At 39.5% G+C, this 22,659-nt stretch overlaps 1 protein-coding gene across 1 annotated transcript; it reads left to right on the top strand.

The window, feature by feature from the left end:
• Positions 1–426: 426 nt before the first annotated feature.
• Positions 427–10,138, top strand: LOC113278972. The gene is made up of 3 exons (XM_026527689.1): positions 427–1,068; positions 8,665–9,631; positions 9,726–10,138. Exons 1-3 carry the CDS (start codon positions 427–429, stop codon positions 10,136–10,138), a joined length of 2,022 nt encoding a protein of 673 aa, XP_026383474.1.
• The last annotated feature ends 12,521 nt before the right edge of the window (positions 10,139–22,659 follow it).

Below are 22,659 nucleotides of genomic sequence, written 5' to 3'. Positions count from 1 at the left end.
GATCGCACCCAAATTCGTTTTCTGATTTCCTATCTTCAAATCCTTCAATATCTGCTTCTAAGGCTGGCGATAAGGTATGGCATGATTCCATCAACATATTATGTGTTGTATTTTTATGTTTGATTCTGATTTTTTGGTTTTCAATATGATTCAATTGAATCAACAATACATCTATTTATGTTTAATTTATATTGGATTGTATTGAATCCATGATTGATTATATCCTTAGGTTAGATATTTTGTTACTGCAATTTTAGTTGATTAATAATATTATGAATAATGAATTAGGTTATAGATTTATGAATAATATTATGAGCTTAATTTGGATTCATATGTTTATAAATTAATATCGTTATTCGTTCAAGAAATTCTCTTTCTCTAGTTTTGTTGATACTTAAACTAGTTTCAGTGTGTATTTGGTAGGAGATGACGAAGATAAAAGAAAATTTTTGGGAATATGTCGAGAAACTGGATAGCCGTTTCAAATGTAAGTACTGCAAAAAAGATTTTCCTGGAGGAGTAGCAAGAGTGAAGTCTCATTTATCGGCTATTAAAGGCCGTGACATTGTTGTTTGTGCACAAGTACCTGAGGAAGTACAAGCATCTGCTGTTATTGCAGTTGGGGAGGCCGGTGTTAATGTTAGTGGGACTAAAAGAGCTAAATCATCTACTGGGAGTGTTGGGGAGAGCAATGTTAGTGTCTGTGAAGAACCAAGCTCGCAACAAACTTCAATACCCGCAATGCTCAGCAAAAAGGATAAAGATGCGGTGGACATGAAAGTAGCTCTTTGTTTCTTCTTGAATAACATTGCTTTTAATGTTATACAGATAACAGGGTTTATTGAGATGATTAAGGCTGTTTCGGAATATGGTATTGGATATTCATTACCTAGTTATTCTACTCTTCGAACTAAGTTGGTTGTCAATACTAAAGCAGATGTGGAACGTTATGTAAATGAAGTCAAAGAATCTTGGAGTTTAACTGGATGCACCATCATGTCAGACATATGGACAGATATGAAAAAACGGTCGTTTATAAATGTGATTTCTTACTCACCAAAAGGGGCAGTATTCTTGATGAGTGCCAAATATTGTATATATCTATCCCTTTTTGTTGGCAATTTAACTCATCTTTTATGCATTAATTCTACATTTTATCCCATATTCTGTATTTTCATTGTTTTCAAGAATAAATATTTTTCTTACTTAATTTTGCATTTTTTAGGTAGTAAATAAAGATTTGATGAGTTGCGGAGCAGAAAAGAGCTGAAGAGTAGTGAAAAGCCGGAAGAAATTACGCAAGGAAGCCGCGAAGAATGGTGCGCATAAGCCCAAAAGACTAGAAATGGGCTCAAGAAGGAAGAATTGCTCTTAAAGAAGATATGGGCTTGGCATACCCAAGGCCCAAAACCCTTACCCAAACCCATTTTCTATAACCAAAACCGCCTCCATTCTCAGCCGTCAGATTGGATCCAACTCATCATCCTACGGTCTCTCATTCATAGAGCATCAAAATCTGAAGTCTCTGCCAAACACCACAGCGCTTAAATTCCAAGCCTTCAGATTAGATCACATTTAGATCCTACGGTCGCTTCTTTGCCTGCGCATCAAATCTCGATACTTCCGCTTAACACTACAGTACCTAACATCATCTAACACCGTTGACTTCGTTGTGTTTCAAAATCCAACGGTTGCTTCGATTCATCTCTCATCTCATCGTTAGATCTACCAACCATCTCCGCATCCCGCAGCTCAGAATCACAGAACATCAAGACTCGATGGATTCGCTCAACACTCTAGCAACCTATACCTATACCCTAAACTCGACCCATTCTTCTCTTCTTTCTTCTTCTTTCTCTCGACCTCCTCTGCAACAGCCATCTTCTCCACCGTACACCACCACCTTCTCCACCTCTGTCACCACCATCTCTACCACCTAACCTCCACCTAATCACTACCAAACACCACATCATCACTCCCTACCTATCTAGACCCCTATTCCCTCCATCTCTCACGTTTCATCCATGAAACCCTAGGCGTGAGAGGTTGATGAAATAGGTGACCTAGAGAGAAATTGAAGCTATGGAGAGGTAGAGGAGTACAAATGGAAGCATGGGTCGAGAAGAATTGGGAGTTATCACATCAAATTAGGTAAAAAAAAATCAAACCCTGATTTCAGTTAATTTGGGTATTTTCGAGTAAGCTCTAATTTCTGTTAGGGAGAGCATAGGGAAGCTAGAGTAGGGATATGGGTCTGATTTGTACTGTCAATTTAGGTAGAAATAATTTACCTAATTTCTGTTTGATTTTGGGATTTAGGTGAAGAACCCTAATTTTGTATTTTGGGGGAAATTGTGTCTGTGGGTATAAATAGCCCTGTGGGTGTGATGTAAAAACTTTATGTTTGGATTAGCCAACATCCAGGACTTTCATGTCCTGTTAGTTTCAGTCACTTTTCAATTTCACAATTTCTGTTAATGTTTTTAGTTCAGTTTGCTGTTAATTTTCATGTCATGTTTCAGTTCAATTTTATGTTCATGTCTACTATGTTCTGTTGATGTTAATATTAATCCTGTTGCTCCCTGTTAGTGTTAGTTTATCATGTTAGGTTAAAGTAATTCCTTTTATGTTAATGTTAATGTGTTTATTTTCATATCCTGTTAATGTTCACATGTAATTTGTTGATGTTCACTGTCATATTTAATTCACTGTCATTTGAAGGAATGATAGGCTAGATTTCTTAGAAGCTTTGTGCTGATTGTGTAATGGAAGAAATCAGTGCTTAAAGCAAGCTGATTTTCTTGCCATTCTTGTTGTATGCTTAGGTTGTAGTGTTGATTGTGCATTGGGGGAAATTAGTGCTCACTAGTGACAATGAGCAAGCTAATTTTCCTCCCATTCTTTTAGTTTGCCTGTATCCTGCCTTAGCTTTGCTTCATTTCAGTTTCATTCATATCCCTGCCCTTGGCCTTAGGCCTTGGTTCAATTTGCTTTGTTCCTTGTTTTTGCATTGTGTTGTTTTCCTTTGGCTTGCTCTGCTGCTGCATTGCTATTGCTGTTGTGTCTTCCCTGTTGCTGCCCTGTTAGTTACCCACTACTTGTTTTCTTGTTGCTTCCCTTACTGCTGTTGTTTCCTTGGCCTTGCTGTGCATTTGCCTCTGTCTTGCTGTTCTTGCTGCTAATTGCATTGCCTTGTGCTGCAATACTGCTTTCTTTTCTTGGCCCTGTGTACAGCTGCTGCATTGCCTTCTATGCCTCCCTCTGCAGCTGCTGTTGCTTTTGCTCTGCAGTTGCTGTTTCTCTTGCACTTGCCCTGCAGCACTTCTGTTGCTGCTGCCAAGCTGCTGCCTTCTTTTTCCTGCCTGCTGCTGCTGAGCCCAAAGCTCAGTTCACTGCCAAAGCCAGCTGAGCCCAATCTGGTCCACTATCAAGTCCAAAGCTCAATTCAAACTGAAGCCCAATTCAGTCAACTGTGGGCTTAACCAAAGCCCAGTTGTTTAAGACCAAAGGCCCAAAGCCAATTTGCTTTTCAAAGACCAACTGAGCCCAAGCTCAGTTCCTTTTATTGAGAACAAACCCAATAGTACATTAAGCCCAACACTTCCAAAGGGCTTCTAAGCCCAAAGCAAATTCAGGAACCCAATTAGCTAAAACACATTTCCGAACACACACCCGATCTCTGTGGATCGACCCGTACTTGCACATTTGCCACTTTCGACACCGTGCACTTGCGGTTATAATTTGTAGGACCTTTTAGAAGCCTACCAAGTTTTTGGCGCCGCTGCCGGGGATTGGTGTTGTGTTTTATCTGTGTTTTCTTAGCTATTTTGTATTTCACTGCATAGCATTTGCATCTGCATCTGCTTCATTTCATTTGCTGTTGGACCTGCTGTTCTGAACCTGTTTTCCTCTGCTGGGACGCCACCAAGGAAAAGAACCAAAACCCAACTGGGTTTTTGCAACAATATCAGAGCAGCTGGGCTGTGCTAAAAAGGTAAGCCTAAACCCATTCATTGAGAGAACCCAACCTGTGGGCTTCCAAATTTCTTTAATTGTGGGCTTGTAATAATTAACCCAATTTTTTGGGCTTTTATTTTTCTATTTTGGGTTTGTAATAATTTATTTTTGGGCTTGTTGTTTAATTTGTGGGCTTGTATTTATTTTGTGTGGGCTTGTTTAAATTCTTTCATTGGACTTGTATTTTGGACTCTGGGTTTAAACCCAGCTGAGCTTGTAACCGATTGTGGACTTGAAAAGTGGACCGCGAAACCAAAGTTTTAAAACAAACGTCGGGCCTTAACCAACTGGGCCAAATTAAACTTTCAAAATTAAAACTTGGATTTTCGTAGGCCGCAGCCTTCATTCCATTCCATTAGAGGCTTGCACAGTGGGCGTGCTCCCAATTCAAAAACCAAATTTCATTTCTTTTCAAGAAAAAAAAAAAAAAAAAAAAAAAAAAAAAAAAAATTCTTTTGCTCCCTATTTTTAAAACCAAATTTCTACTTTGCTCCCATTTTTTAAAACCAAATTTTCTTGTAGATAATGTGTTAGTAAAATTTCCTTTTGTATATATTTTCTGCTCATCCAATATGATCTCGGCTGAAATATGTTGGATTTTTGCCTTGAATAACGGAGTTTTAATTCTGCTTTCGCCGAAATCGGGTATTCTCTCTCCTTTTACTCTACTCAGCATGTCCCTTTCCATATGTTGCATTTTAATTCTTTCCATATTTTGAAACATTGAGGACAATGTTTAGTTTAGGTTTGGGGGTATAGAGTAGATACCACGATAATATGCCATAATTGAAAACGAACTCCTTCTTCTTTTTGAAAAAATTGAAAAAATTCCAAAAAAATTGAAAAATTGAAAAATTGAAAAAAATTAAAAAAATGAAAAAATCATAAAAAATGGAGCTCATTTACCTTGAAATGTTGACTCTTGTGCAAATATGTATTTTTATTAGGAGTCTTAGTCTAGATATTTAGGCACCCTGATTCTAGCACAATTCACATAGTGATAAGAAATTTGCACGCGCACGATCTACCAATACATGTATGGCCTCGATCTTCAAGGTGTTTGATAGGAAGTTACGATTGCCAATCACTTTAGAATACTGAACGAAACTTGACTAGCTTGTTCTTTGGTTGGTTGGGATAGAAGATGGAGGTTACATTAAGAAAGACAACCATCGAATTTAACTGGGTGCATCAAAAAGGGCTACCTCTTGCAAAGTGTCATGTAATCTTTTGTTTCTTTATTGTTATGTATCAAAAGTGTTTTGATGTTCAAAAAAAAAAAAAAAAAAAAAAAAAAAATACGATGTATATATTCAAAAAAAAAAAATCAGAAAAATACCAAAAAAAAAAAAAATCAAGTATTTATCAATTCCATCATCTCTTGTTCCAAAAATAAAAAGAGAATAGTCAATGTAATTAAGAGTCATGTAAATAGTCATTTTTTGTTGTTTCGTTGTAATAAGCAAGGAGGGTGTATGCCATTGATGTACAACGCGAGTAATTGTGAAATACCTCCAACTCATTCACAATTCTCGTAAAGTCCGGACAGCTAGCTAGATTTCGACCTCAGTTCTTAGCCTGAGAAACTATCTCTTGGTGATTAGTAGTCATGACTTCAGATCTTTCTTTACACATGTGTAGATACACTTTACACTCTTATCACATGTCTTTTTTTGTTATCAGTGCTAGGATTGTGCCTTCGATAGCTAGATTGACATCTCCATTTTGCTGTGAGCTTAAACTGTTTTGCACATGTCACGTTTGATGGAATCTGAGCTTATATTTTGTCCTTAGGTTTTGTAGGCACACCTCTGGTAAACCTTCACGAGACTTCAACTCGTCCACTAGGGACACTTAGTGGTTTAAAAGGCTTAGTGCATACGCTAAATGCATTCGAGAGACCAGCGACAGTGGTATAGTTAGGATTTCCCTAGTTTTGTTTTACTGAGGACAAGTAAAATTCAGGTTTGGGGGTATTTGATGAGTGCCAAATATTGTATATATCTATCCCTTTTTGTTGGCAATTTAACTCATCTTTTATGCATTAATTCTACATTTTATCCCATATTCTGTATTTTCATTGTTTTCAAGAATAAATATTTTTCTTACTTAATTTTGCATTTTTTAGGTAGTAAATAAGATTTGATGAGTTGCGGAGCAGAAAAGAGCTGAAGAGTAGTGAAAAGCCGGAAGAAATTACGCAAGGAAGCCGCGAAGAATGGTGCGCATAAGCCCAAAAGACTAGAAATGGGCTCAAGAAGGAAGAATGCTCTTAAAGAAGATATGGGCTTGGCATACCCAAGGCCCAAAACCCTTACCCAAACCCATTTTCTATAACCAAAACCGCCTCCATTCTCAGCCGTCAGATTGGATCCAACTCATCATCCTACGGTCTCTCATTCATAGAGCATCAAAATCTGAAGTCTCTGCCAAACACCACAGCGCTTAAATTCCAAGCCTTCAGATTAGATCACATTTAGATCCTACGGTCGCTTCTTTGCCTGCGCATCAAATCTCGATACTTCCGCTTAACACTACAGTACCTAACATCATCTAACACCGTTGACTTCGTTGTGTTTCAAAATCCAACGGTTGCTTCGATTCATCTCTCATCTCATCGTTAGATCTACCAACCATCTCCGCATCCCGCAGCTCAGAATCACAGAACATCAAGACTCGATGGATTCGCTCAACACTCTAGCAACCTATACCTATACCCTAAACTCGACCCATTCTTCTCTTCTTTCTTCTTCTTTCTCTCGACCTCCTCTGCAACAGCCATCTTCTCCACCGTACACCACCACCTTCTCCACCTCTGTCACCACCATCTCTACCACCTAACCTCCACCTAATCACTACCAAACACCACATCATCACTCCCTACCTATCTAGACCCCTATTCCCTCCATCTCTCACGTTTCATCCATGAAACCCTAGGCGTGAGAGGTTGATGAAATAGGTGACCTAGAGAGAAATTGAAGCTATGGAGAGGTAGAGGAGTACAAATGGAAGCATGGGTCGAGAAGAATTGGGAGTTATCACATCAAATTAGGTAAAAAAAAATCAAACCCTGATTTCAGTTAATTTGGGTATTTTCGAGTAAGCTCTAATTTCTGTTAGGGAGAGCATAGGGAAGCTAGAGTAGGGATATGGGTCTGATTTGTACTGTCAATTTAGGTAGAAATAATTTACCTAATTTCTGTTTGATTTTGGGATTTAGGTGAAGAACCCTAATTTTGTATTTTGGGGGAAATTGTGTCTGTGGGTATAAATAGCCCTGTGGGTGTGATGTAAAAACTTTATGTTTGGATTAGCCAACATCCAGGACTTTCATGTCCTGTTAGTTTCAGTCACTTTTCAATTTCACAATTTCTGTTAATGTTTTTAGTTCAGTTTGCTGTTAATTTTCATGTCATGTTTCAGTTCAATTTTATGTTCATGTCTACTATGTTCTGTTGATGTTAATATTAATCCTGTTGCTCCCTGTTAGTGTTAGTTTATCATGTTAGGTTAAAGTAATTCCTTTTATGTTAATGTTAATGTGTTTATTTTCATATCCTGTTAATGTTCACATGTAATTTGTTGATGTTCACTGTCATATTTAATTCACTGTCATTTGAAGGAATGATAGGCTAGATTTCTTAGAAGCTTTGTGCTGATTGTGTAATGGAAGAAATCAGTGCTTAAAGCAAGCTGATTTTCTTGCCATTCTTGTTGTATGCTTAGGTTGTAGTGTTGATTGTGCATTGGGGGAAATTAGTGCTCACTAGTGACAATGAGCAAGCTAATTTTCCTCCCATTCTTTTAGTTTGCCTGTATCCTGCCTTAGCTTTGCTTCATTTCAGTTTCATTCATATCCCTGCCCTTGGCCTTAGGCCTTGGTTCAATTTGCTTTGTTCCTTGTTTTTGCATTGTGTTGTTTTCCTTTGGCTTGCTCTGCTGCTGCATTGCTATTGCTGTTGTGTCTTCCCTGTTGCTGCCCTGTTAGTTACCCACTACTTGTTTTCTTGTTGCTTCCCTTACTGCTGTTGTTTCCTTGGCCTTGCTGTGCATTTGCCTCTGTCTTGCTGTTCTTGCTGCTACTTGCATTGCCTTGTGCTGCAATACTGCTTTCTTTTCTTGGCCCTGTGTACAGCTGCTGCATTGCCTTCTATGCCTCCCTCTGCAGCTGCTGTTGCTTTTGCTCTGCAGTTGCTGTTTCTCTTGCACTTGCCCTGCAGCACTTCTGTTGCTGCTGCCAAGCTGCTGCCTTCTTTTTCCTGCCTGCTGCTGCTGAGCCCAAAGCTCAGTTCACTGCCAAAGCCAGCTGAGCCCAATCTGGTCCACTATCAAGTCCAAAGCTCAATTCAAACTGAAGCCCAATTCAGTCAACTGTGGGCTTAACCAAAGCCCAGTTGTTTAAGACCAAAGGCCCAAAGCCAATTTGCTTTTCAAAGACCAACTGAGCCCAAGCTCAGTTCCTTTTATTGAGAACAAACCCAATAGTACATTAAGCCCAACACTTCCAAAGGGCTTCTAAGCCCAAAGCAAATTCAGGAACCCAATTAGCTAAAACACATTTCCGAAACACACCCGATCTCTGTGGATCGACCCGTACTTGCACATTTGCCACTTTCGACACCGTGCACTTGCGGTTATAATTTGTAGGACCTTTTAGAAGCCTACCAATTCTTAAAATCAGTTGAAAGATCCGGAGAGTCGAACACAGGTTTATTTATAAGGGAGGTACTTTTACCAGTTATTGAAGAGATTGGTGCTGAAAATATAGTGCAAATTGTGACCGACAATGCTTCAAACTATGGACTTGCTTGTAACCTGATCATGGAAGAGTATCCCCACATAATCAAATCAAAGTGTGCTTCTCATGGAGTTCAATTGCTGTTTGATGATATATATGATTCTGTTGATTGGGTTAAAGATATTTTTCTCAAAGCAAGAAAGATATATGACCATTTCTATAGGCATATCATTCTTTTGGACTTAATGAGAGAGCATACCAAGAAAGATTTGAGAAAGTATTCTAAAAACAGGTTTGCGTCTCACTTTCTTATGCTTCAATCTATTTTAGATGTTGAAGATGGTTTGAGAAACTTGGTCGCATCGGTTGAATATAGAAACATGTTGTACAGCAAAGGAGTTGTTGCTGACATAGTCAAAGAGCTTATACAAGGAACACCATTTTGGGAGGATGGGAAAGAGCTAATTTCAGCAATGGAGCCATTGGTAAAGGTATTACGGTTAGTCGACGGTGATGGGTCAACTTCAGGCTACATTTATGAAGCAACATATAGAGCACGAAAGGCAATTAAAAAACAATGTGAAGAGGATCCTGTTAAGTATATGCATATATGGGAATTGTTTGAATTCAGAGCGAAATCTAACCTGCTTCATGAGGTTCATGCTGCTGCCATGTATTTGAACCCTCCTTTCATGTTTGATGGAAAGATTTCATATACTAATGAAGCTGTGCAAGCTACCTTGTCATATATTTATGACAAACTGATTGATACCACTGAAAGAACCAAGTTTTCGCAAGAGATTTTACTCTATAATGGAAAACATCCAAAGATCTTTACAAGCATCTCAATAGATCAAATCAGTAATTGTCATCCAAGTAAGTTTTTTTTTAATGAATTTTCTTTTTTCTTTTTGGATAATTAGTCGTATTTAGGGTGTATTGTTTATCTAAGTTTATGGCCTTATTATAGGGGTGTGGTGGGAAGCAAATGGAGGCTATGTTCCTATACTAAGAAAGGTTGCCATTCGTTTATTAAGTCAGCCGTGTAATGCTTCAGCATGTGAACGTAACTGGAGTGCTTTCGATGCCGCACAAACAAAAAAGAGAAACAGATTGGCTATACAGATGTTGGAAGATCTGGTGTACATAAGGATGAACTCGTTAATGCTGAAAAATTCCGTGAACTTTGAGTTAAAAGATAGAGACCCAATTAATCTTGAAAATCTCGCAGAGTGGGACACTGAACTTGTTGATGGCAATCTGGATGAAGCTATTGATGAAGGTTTTGTAGCCGATGCTCAAAGTGACCTGAATGCTGCTTGGATGGATAGAATGTGTATCGACATTGGGACATCTTCGAGAATGAATTATCGTCATCAATAGGTATTTAATACTTGGAACAAATTAGGCTCTAACTGACACATTTAATTGCTTAATATGTTTCTATATTTTGATTTTTTGTGGAGTTAAAACATTACTCCAGTAACTTAACTTGTTATATATGCACAGGGACAGGGTATAAGTAGATTGTAATGTATCCATGTCTGTCAGAATCTAAGATATATATTATATATATGTATAAATATTTTGTATTTCGAAGTTCAAACTATGTATTTGCAGGATTATATATAAATTCTGAATATCTGTTATTATACGTGTGCCGAATTTTCGGTGACGAACTCATATTTGTAAATCGAATTATATACGTACGTATGCCGTTACGTATTACTCCCGTATCACGAACCGTTGACCGGATTCTTGATCGAATTCGATTTTTACAAATCCGTATAATACACGTACGTATCCCATTCCGAACGTATCCTGTATTGCGAATTGCTAACTCAAACGTCGTTTAATTGGGGCCCTGCAAACTAATTAGGGCCTCACCCATTTTATTTTCACCCCAAATGTTCAGGAGTGTATTAAAATTTTGTAAAAATACTATTTTACCCTTCACTAAAAATAAATCTTAAAAACCTATTTGCCCTTAGTCTTAAGTACCTATTTATTTTTAGTTCTAAACAAAAAAATCACTCCCTCCCCTCTCACCCTATCGACTCTTTTCTTCTCCTCCATTAACACCTCCAAGAAAATAAAAAAAAAAGTCTTCACCCGAAAATTTTCAGTTACAGTAAAAGGGTCATCAATTCGACAAGCCTAAACCCTACCGATTTTTCATATGCATGTAGATACCATAAAAAATCTTTAGGGTATGTGATGATCAAGATAACGACCATATTTCTGGTTTTCATATTTTTTACCCTAGATTAAAGTCGTTAACATAATATAGAAACCTATGACGATCCTCTATGAACGACCCTTTTTTAAACGTCAACGAATCCAGGTGAAAAACAAACAGCCTCTTTGTCCCAAAAAATTTCAGAGTCGTCTTGGTATAAATGCACAAAATAACGACTCTTTCTGATCCAACCTAAGAGTCATCAGGGTATATCATATTACCCTGACGATTTTTCATAACCTGGAAAAGTTGCAGGTTTGAGTCGTCATTTTTGGTGTCAATACATTGATGACTTTATAGAGACGTTGGGGTATACATCCCTCGACATTAACGACTATTTCTCTGTGTTGTGACATATATCCAATCCATGGGAGAATTTAAGATAATCTTACCATCAACTCAATCATCTTTGTTGTTTGAACCTTCCCCACATTATTTCCCCTACTTGAATTATTCATTTCTAAAAACCCTAAGTTTTCCTCTAAAACCTCATCTTCTTCTTTTCAACTCAAAAAATAAAAATAAAAAAATTGATTCTAAAATCTGATTTTAATCTAACATAACCTAACCACACTAATTAACTTAACTTAATTACGTTTTAATACTAATCATTCAGGGGCAATTTAGCAATTCAAAAATATTTTGGTTAAGGGGTGACTCAAATTAGGTTTAATGACCTTTTTTGTCCTCTAGTGGGAGGCCCCTAATTAGTTTTTAGGGCACCCAATTAAACTAGGATTTTAAAGGGGAAAATTATTTAAATAACCCTAGTATAGGGCTCGTTCCAAAATACCCTTATCCGAATTGTAAGTTTACCAAAATAGCCTTCAAATAAATATAAACGCTCAGAAGAAAAAAGTAACTGCCGGCCATCGTTCATTCATTTCTCTTTTCTCTCACTCTCTTTCCTCTCTCAATCCAGATCGAAAAAAAACTAAAAAAAAAACTGTAAACGATTGACTACAAAATCAGAAAAAAAACTGAAACAAAACAAACTAATGGTTACAGAAAACATCAAACTAGATTAAGGAGTAGATTAGTTCAGAGATTTTGGAAAAATCTAACCACAAAAAGGAAGGAACAGATCAAAATAACTTCAAAATCTAACGGCATCATCATTTTCAGAAGAACAAACTTAATCAAACAAAGGTAATCAAAGATTCTGTGTTTGAATTAAGTTTGAGTTCCACTTGATTTCAGTTTTTAGGGTTTAATACATGATTTATCTTCAAAAAAAAAGAGTTCGATTCATTTGATTTCAGTTTTGAAATAGTTCGATACTGATATCTCCTAGATTCAAACTAATTTTCTTTGATTTTGTTGCATGTAATGAAAGACAACAAAATCAACTGATTCTGTTGGTGTTATTGATACTCATTTCATTTAATATGATGTTGCATGTGATGGAAATACAAATCGATCTGCTTTTGTTGGTGTTTAAGGAATCAAATGTTTCTGCTGGTGAAAAGAAATCAGTAAAGGTAAGAAACCTGCTGGTATTTTGCTACAGATTTTGAAGAAACAACCTGTACTAGTTTCCTTCATATTTGGAGGCAACTTATGCTAGTTGTTCCCATATTTGGAAGCAACTGGTAGTAGTTTTACTTCATATTTTGAGTCAGTTGTGCATCTATGCCTTATAAGTTGAAAACTAGTACTTGTTGTATGTTGTTGAATGCAATAGAACATGTTAAATGGTTCTGAAGACATCCTGTACTACTGGACTTATGCTAGTATTTCCTATTATGTTCTGAAATGAATTGTGCTTTTGGAAGCAACTGGTACTAGTTTCCTTTGTGAAAAAGCAGGGGTACAACAACCACACCCAATATTTCGCTTAACAATCTGTATGGACAAACTCCAATATACTTTCTAGAGAATCAACTAGACAGCCAGACTCAATCTAGATAAAAAGTATATCAAAGAGTTTATATCTCAATCTCTCGATTTGATATATACTCAAGCAAATAGAAATCTGCGAGTCGTTATCAAATACTAGAGAGATAACTTGGATGGTACCAAAGACCATTATCCAAGTATCAATCAATTTAAATCAACAACCAACAGGTCGGATATTCTAATTGATTGATCAACGCACAACCTGTGATATTTCAATTATATAACAAAATATAATGCGGAAAATAAATAACACACACTGTATATTAAGACGCTACAGACACTAGCCTACTCCAAATTAACTTCGGTCTGGACTGTAGTTGAACCCCAATAAATCTCACACTGATCCAGGTATATTGCGCTCCTTACGTCTCTGATCCCAGCAGGATACTACCTACTTGATTCCCTTAGCTGATCCCACCCACACTTAAGAGTTGCTACAACCCAAAGTCGAAGACTTTAATAAACAAATCTGTATCACACAGAGAAGTCTACGGTAATAGATAAATCCGTCTCCCACGAATATACCTACTAGTTTTGTTCCGTCTTTTGATAAATCAAGGTGAACATGAACCAATTGATAACCCAGACTTATATTTCCGAAGAACACCCTAGTATTATTAATCACCTCATAATAATCTTAATCGACACAGCGAAAAAAGATATTGCGGAATCACAAACGATGAGACGAAGTGTTTGTGATTAATTTTATATCTTTCCTATCGGAGATATCAATCTCAAGCCAATTATTACAATGTACTCGTACGAAACAACAAGATCAGATCACACAACTACAAGAAAGTAGTATCGGTTCGGCTTCACAATCCCAATGAAGTCTTTAAGTCGTTAACCTGGTTTAGAAGAAGAAACCAAAGGTTAAAGGAGAATCGACTGTAGCTTAGCACAACTAGTATCACATAGAAGGTGTGGGGATTAGGTTTCCCAGTTACTAGAGTTATCCCTTATAGAGTCTTTCAAATCAGGGTTTGCAATCAATGTTAGCTTGGTAACAAAGCATTCAATATTCACCGTTAGATGAAAACCTGATTAGATTCAAGCTAATATCTTTCAACCGTTAGATCGAAAACTAGCTTTTTACACACAAATGAAATGCACGTTTATAGGCTTGTGTAACCGTACCCAAACTTGTACATTTTTTGGTTCAACAATAGTCAACTAAATGGTTAGCCATATGATCACTTTCATATCAACCATATTCTTCTTCACCATAACTAGTTCAAGTGACCCAAATGAACTAGTTAGAGAGTTGTTCAATTGCAAGGAAATCTTATGTAACTACACAAGACACAATCGAAGCAAAAACGATTTGATTCACTCGAATCGGTTCATGAACTATATAGCCACAGTTTGCAATTTGCATTCCTTAGTTTATATAAGAATAAGTTCACAAACATCGTTTTTAGATATAACCTACTCAAGTTCGCGGACTGGGTTCGCGGACTTAAGTTCCCGGACAGAGTTCACAAACTCCAGCAGAATTTCTCGGGTCGAGAACTTCCGCCAGTTCGCGGACTGAGTTTGCGGACTTGGATCACGCCACTATTCCGGTTCTCTTGATCAAAAAAGTTCGCAAACTTCGGTTCAAGGAATAAGGACTTATACATATATGTGTTTCCACAACAATGCTTATATCCTCCAATGGTTATATAATCTAAACTCTCATTTCAATCATTGAAACATTCTTAGAGGACGTTGATATTCTATAGTTGTTATTCACAAGCTCTTTTTCGTCAAAGTAAGCAATTTTCAAAGTGATTGAAACTTGTCATGACTTTCGTCACTAGGTAAAGATGAACTTGGATAAAGCGAAAGCTTACCAACACATATTTCGAGAAATATATAGGCGAGATAAACTCGGCTCGAAATAGAAAATGTGTATAATCTAATTCTATATAGCAAAACGACTTTTGTCTCAAGATAAGAGATAAATAAACTTTTGAGTGAAAGATAAGTTCAAGTCTCCACATACCTTTTAGTCGATGAAGATCCACCAGTTCCTTGAGTAGTCCTTCGTCTTGTATGATGATTGCCATGGAGTTCTTGGCTCAACTACACTTTCTATCCTAGTCCGAGACCTTAGCTATAATAGACTAGAAATCAAGACTTATAGTTTTGATCACTAATATTGACAAACATGCTTGAGATAGCAACGCATGCGAGTTCGACCGAGCAATGCTCTAACACTTTGTATTTTGGAGGCAACTTATGCTAGTTCTTCCCAGTTTTTGTGATTGTACTTCTTCTACGCTTTTATATTTTGCTAGTTAGTTGACTTCATTTCTAGAGGAAAATTTTGCTAGTTTCTCTCATATGTGGAAGCAACTTAAGGTAGTTTATCTCAATTTCCTAAGACAACTTAAGATAGTGGAGTCAGATTTTGGTAGATCCTCCTATATATGGAGACAACTTGAATTAGTTATCTCTATTGAGATTTCATGCTAACTATTTATATTCTCTGAACATCACTAGTATGAAGAGGACATCACCAAGATTGAAGGCAATGGCAACCAACTCTACAAATAATGCTCCCAGCAACAAAGCAACAAAAACTGATGATAAAGTTCCACTCGGAAAAGGTATGAAAGAAAACATATAAATCTTCTTTTAATTATATGTCCTTAAATAAAGGAGATAAAAACAACATATAAATCTGGATTATTACCATTATTAGATATGAGTTACTACTTGTATAAAGTATTCAAAGACAAACTAGAGCATCTGAAAGCCTTAAGAGAGTCTCCATATTGGGGTTTTGTTGAACCATTCTTTAAAGAAGAACCAGAAAATAGGCCTCCAAAAAAAAGATGTATACACTAAGATTCCTCAAGCAATAGAGATGCTTCTCAATTGCCATGATAGCGTAGTAGTGAGGAAGAAGGTAAAAGTTGGATTTGTTTTTGATAATAAGTTTTATGTTCCAACAACAGATGACTTTGCTGTTTTCTTCAATGTGCAAAGAAGGCTTGAAGATGCTGAATTGGACAACAAATTGACTAAAGTAACCGCAGAGCACATAAAATTCTTTCATAAACATTTTCCACCAATAGAAGGCAAAGATTACAAAGTTACAAGGCAACAAATTGATACGGTGTTGAGAGAAGAAGATGAAAATGGAAAGGACCCTGCGTTGTTTCAGATTTTCATAGGCATGTGGTTGTGCACCGTGTTTTTTTTCACGGATACTAGTGGAGGTTACTTTACTCAAAGATGGTTGCCATACTTGTTCTCCATGCATAGAGTGTCGTGGCCAGATCACATAGTGAAATACTTGATGAATAGTATTAAAATACCAAAAGGAAAAGATGGTCTTAAACGTGTACCTGGGTGCATACCATTCTTTATGGGTGAAAACTATTTCTCCTGTTTTTGGTAATTTTGGATGTGTGTGGATGAGAAATGAATCTAAATCCAAAAAAAATGCACTGCACAGGAGTGCTTTTTGATTCGAGAGATCAATTTATACAATTCTGACATAAACCAAGAAATGACCATTCCAGAATTGCTTCGGCCACAAAGTGAAGGAGATGGGGTTGATCTTAGGGAGGGAAGCGAAGAAGGTGTAGGTTGTTTATGACTTGTATCAGAAAGCTGAACTGGCTTACAAAATGTAAGCTATCAGTTCTGGTGTTTTCTGGATACGAATGACAACACTTGGTTTTCTGTGCTTGTCACTCTTCATGTTGTTTGGAAATAGGTGATGGACCTATTTATACAAGTCATTGAGCGTAACCTCTCATCTCGTAGGAAGTGGAGGAGGTGAAGTGATGGAGTAGTGGGGTCGTGTAGGAGTGGTGATTGTCACACGATCACATATTTTCCCACTTCCCTCATCACTGCTAACCGACCACCTTTTCCTGACACGTTCTTGTAATGGCACGCTGCACGCTGTAAACCTCCAAATCAATACCCCAGTAAGTATCCCCCAGTTTGTGACATGTTTGATGTCTCGAATGAGTGGATCGTTGGAACCACTGTAGGAAATAACATGTGATGCTAAAATAACTAAGGATTTGATATTTATGAAATATCGTATATGCTCAATGCATGTAATGCATCGCAGAAAATCAGCATGTATGAAGCATCGATGTTTTAAAGCCTGATTGAATAAGTCGCGGACCAAGCGTCTTAAAATAGCACCACGTCCAACCATTTTCGAGTGATCGTTTGGAGGCTTCATGGGCGAGCTATCTCCTGGCCGATCACTCCCTGTGGAAGAGTGGCGGATGGCGATCATCAGGATGCCTTACTGGTCGTCTAGCTTTCAACCTAGGTTGTCCGACCAAGCTAGCGAAGTTGGACGGACGAGATGGTTTAAGACCCTCATCTGCGACCGTTGATGGATTTTTAGGGTTTTAGGAGGTGCACAAGCATCACTCCTATACTTGACCGAATCCGAGCTTGGGCCCAAGTTTTGGTGGGGCCGACCAGGCATGCGTGTAGACGGCCTGCCGGTGTATATGCCCATACCTCTTTGTTTCATGAAGGTGCGATCTAGGACACTCAATTTGACCGGCAAAGGTGAGTGGTCGAGATCGATTTGTGGCAGAAATCCATTGCCGCAAAGGATTTGGAATCCGCTCAGCATGCTACTTTTGGGCGCACGTTTCGAGGTCGTCGAGTCCTAGTCTTCCTAGGCCGACCACCTCTACGCAAAGGTGGGCCCACAGTGATCATGTTGACATGCTTGGGACCTTTTAAGTCTATATCTACACCCTCCATCCAATCTTGCGAAGATGGATGGTCGTGATCGAACTGTGACAGTTATGCAGCGCCGCAAACCCTAATTAAGGTTTTGAAAACAACACGTACACACGATTTTGGCCAAACGGTTTGGCAAGTTATGCTCCTCTTTTGGAGGAACCGATCGTGTGGGGCCATGTTGGGACGACGGTGAACGTGTGTGCACTTCTCTAATGGTCTTAGACGCAATCTAAGCCATCCAAACATGCTGGCGAAGTTGGATGGTTGTGATTGTTTTAAGACGCTAGTGGAATTTACGCGACCCTTTAAGCATCACGCCAGCCTCTCTTCGAGCAAACGCTTCTTTCTCTATGGATAGGCTGTGAGAAAACCGATCAGGTAAGGGAATTGTGGGCCCGCCAACGTACGTGTTGACGCTTCCTTTCTCATTCGCGGGATGATCTAATACGTCCAAACATGCTGGTGAAGTTTGACGGTGGTGATGAATTTGAGACTGCCTTAGACAGTCTTGCTCGACCAAGCCTTTCCCAAAGCAACGCGACTATCCCATTTTGGGGCCGGCGTTTGACAGGCGTAGGGGTACAACATGGTGTTCGACCGGCTAGGGCATTGGCGGCCCTCCGGTGAACATTACGGTGATTGCTTGCTCCTGTTAGGGTTCGTCTAGGCTACTTAAATTATGTGGCCAACTTGCGTGGCCGTGGTCGTTTCTGAGACTTACATGGACAGTCCAGATTTCCCTTGGGGAATTAAACATGCTCGATCGGGCTAATATAAGCGCACCGACACAGAATTCTCTTGGTTAGAGAATGGTATGGACTGTACGGATATTTCGTGCATACCTCACTATTGACACTTGGAGATTCGTGTTACTCTGCTGTGAGTAAACACTCAGTCGTCATGCCGCACCAATAATGAGGGTTCTGCTGAGAACAACACAGGAAATACTAGGCTTATCATGCATTAATTAATAATGTATAAATTCACAGAATATTTGGGATTGTTGCTACATGCACCATTCTGGGTGAATTTTGTATATTTATTGAATTGCAACAAATAAATAAAGCGAGAGGTTTTCTACGCTCATCGCTTATCAAATGGCTTTATACTTTGCAGGATGTTAGCACACGGCTTTATCTTTTACAGGATATCAGCACATCAAATTTGGTTTTACAATTTTAGCCCTGAACTAAAATCCACCATCAACATTAAGTCCCCTGCCTAGCTCATAATGGTTACATTATTGTGGGGTAGGCATAAGATGGTGACAAATAAAGATAAAACTTATGAGACAAAGTTAAATGTTACCAGGAGAGATGGGTCGTCCTGTCCTTGGAGCATGTCACATTCAAGAGGCGTCCAGGTGAGCGTTGAAGCAGCTTCTGAAGCGAAGGTCGAGGCGGCTCCTGGAGAGAGCGTTGAAGCAGCTTCTGAAGCGAACGTGGGTCCCGGAGAGAGTGCTGAAGAAGCTTCTGAAGCGTTGAGGCGGCTCCTGGAGAGAGCATTGAAGCGGCTCCTTCTTCAGTTTGGTTTTCCCTTTACATGCTTCTTGATTGACCATCTCCTGTGTTGAAGAAGTCCTTGAATGATGGCGAAGGAATCTCGTGTTGAGCCTCAATCCCCAAGCGTGGTCTATGTGCTCTATCTTATATGCCCGATGGGTCTACCATAATAAAGGTATCGTCATCCAACCTTCGTACTAGTAATCATATTACTTCTCCATGGGTAAAAATATGCATAAGTTTAGATTACCTTTGTACGTAGTGGTTTTTGATATGGTGAAGCTCTGGATAGTATCAATCGACGAGCGACAACGGTTCTTGGCAGTAGCTGTGATCAGAAGATACTGGCAGGGAGAGGCGTGGTGGCAACTCGCACGAACTTGGCACTTTTCATACAATGGTAGAGATCGTCTCGTTATTAGAGGGAGAAGCTGGAACCGATGGCTTTCTTGATGTTTCTTCATGGAATAGAAAAGAGGGAGACAATCCCCTGCCCACGAATATCCACTGAGCTTTCGACTTGATAGATGTTGTCACGCTAGGTTTATGAGGTCGTCTTTACGTATGCTCTCTTGAGTATATCCTCGTCTTTGGACATCTTGGAATCATAATGATAGCGTGCTTGTATCTCTCTAAATTCACCATCTTTGAGATAGGTAGTGCTAAGCAGTCCCCAGTCATACCCATTTGACATTATCATCTTTGGATCGTGTCTTTGAGGAGTAGGGAAGTTCCTCTTGAGTCCCAGGTGCAATCTCCTCTGGTAATGCAACTACTTCTTCTATGGTAGACGAAATTCTGAAAGCGTCTCTTATTGATGTTGTTGCCGTCAATCCAGACATGGAATATCTTGGACGTTGTTTCATCATTGTGGCAGTCATGCATGTGGTACTGGAGTTGGAGTTGGAGATCTTGGACGCGCAGGATGTTGTATCTCGGTGGGTTTCCTCTTGCTGCTTCAGCGTAACTGCTTACAGAAGGCTGAAGGTTGTATTGCATGTTGGTGAGATGTATGCTTCCGCGAACATCATGAGGCTCTTCGTTACTGGCAGGCTTTTTCTTCTAGCAGGGCAGGTGATGTCGCAACTAAGCGTTTAGCAGGTTCACGGAGTTCAGAGGATGTCTGAAAGCGCAGGTTCTTCGGAAAAGCAGGATAGACAGGTACCATCCTATTGATGCACAATTGCACCACTTGTTGTTAAGTCACATTTGGATCGGGATCCTCCAGTACCTGAATTCGGGACCTCTTGACATAATCATTTGGGTGTTCGTTGTTTCGCTGAAGCATTCCTCTTAAGTCTGACAGAGTGATTCTCCCAAGCTGCGGATTCTTCCTCGACATGATGATGCGTACATCGCTATCTTCTTGAGGTTGCTCCCTTGAGGTGTCGGCTCCAGTAGATCTGAAGATTTCCCAGGCTCGCTCTTGTCCGGGCTGACATAACAGGCGAAACCTTTGTGATGATTTGGAGATGATAATATTCGTTGAATCTTCCGAAACGCTTTATGTTGTAGTGCGGTCCATACGAAACTTGCTCCTTTCTTCAGCAACGGGGTGAATGAAGCAACGAGCTGTGCTAAACCAGGTATAAAACGTCGAATACAGTTCACCTTGCCCATTAATCTTTGTAGATCCTTCACCGTCCGTAGAGGCGGCATCGTGAGGATATCTTGGGTCTTGGATGGGTCCACCTTGATCCCATCAGCAATTACCTTTTGAATAATTGTCGTAGGACCCCTGCGTGATCCGCCCGAGCTCTTGATTTGACTACTATATCGTCCACGTAGTCTTCAACTTGCTTGCATCATGTCGTGGAAGATTGCCATCATAGCACGTTGCACCGGCATTCTTCAAACCAAATGGCATTATAGTATAATAAAAATTTCCAAGAGGAGTTCGAAAATCTGTCTTACTTGCGTCATGCTCATACATCCTTATCTGATTGTAGCCACTATATTCATCCATAAAAGAGAACATGCCGTGTCCGCTGGTAGAATCTACTAACATGTCGATGTTAGGTAGAGGAAAATCGTCTTTGGGGCAGTATCTGTTCAAGTCTCTGAAATTCACACAACACCTGATCTGTCCGTTTTTCTTTTTCACCGGAACCACATTAGCCAACCAGGTCGGATGATGAATGGTTTTAATGAAGCCAGCAGCTAGCAACTTCTGAATCTCAGTCTTGATTGGCTCTTCTACCTTGTTCCTGAATTTCCTCGAAGATTGTTTGATCCAGGTATGACATGCAGATGATGGGTGACCAAGTTTTCATCTAAACCGGGCATTTCTCCATACGTCCAAGTGAATATGTCTTGGTATTCTTTGAGCAGTTCCACGAGCTTCGTGTGCACAAGGTTGAGCTGATGGAGATAGGACTAGGAGATTCTTCATTCCCGATATTAACGATTTAGAGCTCATCATTCGTAGAGTTGGTGCCGTCTTGCAACTGTCGTGGAACATCCATCACCTCTTCCTATAGTTCGTCGTTGTTGTAGCATTCCATTGGGCGGAGAGACTGGGTAACAGTCTCCCCTTCTAATTGCTAACAGCGGCGTCGGTACATAGTTTTCCCTTTCTGATCACGGCTAGCCACAAAGTTCGCTCCCTCTTAGTGTGAACGTGGGTCGCGAATTCACCGGATGAAGAAGAACGCCTTGTCAGTAAAGATGCATCGTGGGGCTTAGACCTCAATGATGCAAGTCGGTCCTCCTCCTGGGTTGATGCCCACGTGGGGAGTATGATGCAATGAACTTTGACTGATTCTTCCCGCGGATCTCCCCTTGGTTCAAACAATTCCACTCATCATATCGGTGCGTAAGGAGACAACGATGCAGGAATACAAACGACTTCTTTATTCAGCATAGTCTTCAGGCACTGTACGTGTTGGTTTGGTTTCCTTCAAAGTCTGTCATCGTAGTACGCGGCCGTACGATCTTGCCTGGGAGAACCTTGGCCATCCTGAGAGTCTTGAGAGTAATCACATTCGAAGACGCTCTTGTGTCAATGAAGGCCCTCTTGAACTCTGAATCCTTGATGCATGCAGTAACATGTAGGGCCCGGTTGTGACCTTCCTCCGTCATCATGTCGTCTTCTGTAAATGTGACACTATTCACAGACATCTCTGGTGTTTTTGAGGCTTCCGTACGCAAATGAGTTAAACGCACGTCCAAGGCTATCTGGTTGATTGAAGCAAACGTCTCCGCCCGCTAATTTTTTTAGAGGTGTAAAAGTTTGCATAAACTTTCCACTAGAGAAGCTCCTTCCTGATCCACCGGCCTCTGGTTCATAGTGAAACTATTGACTTGAGGAGGATCGTTGCGAGGATCAGTCCCCAGTGTAGAAATCTACGTGATAGGAGAACCGCTCATATCAGATGTCATCTTGATGAGGAGACCGAATATGCCATTTATTGTTTCTTTGATCAGGTCCATGTTCTTCGTGTGAATCTCCTGCACGTCTTGAGGGTACGGAGGTTGATGATGGTGCATATCCATCATATTTCCTTTGCCACGGCTTAAGAGGAGTCGCTCCAGGTCTTCACGTG

Source organism: Papaver somniferum, chromosome 5 (genome assembly GCF_003573695.1).
Source record: "Papaver somniferum cultivar HN1 chromosome 5, ASM357369v1, whole genome shotgun sequence".
In the NCBI taxonomy this organism is placed as follows: domain Eukaryota; kingdom Viridiplantae; phylum Streptophyta; class Magnoliopsida; order Ranunculales; family Papaveraceae; genus Papaver; species Papaver somniferum.
This window is presented reverse-complemented; position numbering and strand designations above follow the sequence as displayed.

What these genes read in the sequence shown, in the direction of transcription:
- LOC113278972 (XM_026527689.1), top strand. Translation starts at nt 427, where the DNA reads ATGACGAAGATAAAAGAAAATTTTTGGGAATATGTCGAGAAACTGGAT. An exon ending in CTTACTCACCAAAAGGGGCA is followed by an intron (nt 1,069 to 8,664) that starts GTATTCTTGATG and finishes TATAATTTGTAG; the next exon opens with GACCTTTTAGAAGCCTACCA. An exon ending in AATCAGTAATTGTCATCCAA is followed by an intron (nt 9,632 to 9,725) that starts GTAAGTTTTTTT and finishes GCCTTATTATAG; the next exon opens with GGGTGTGGTGGGAAGCAAAT.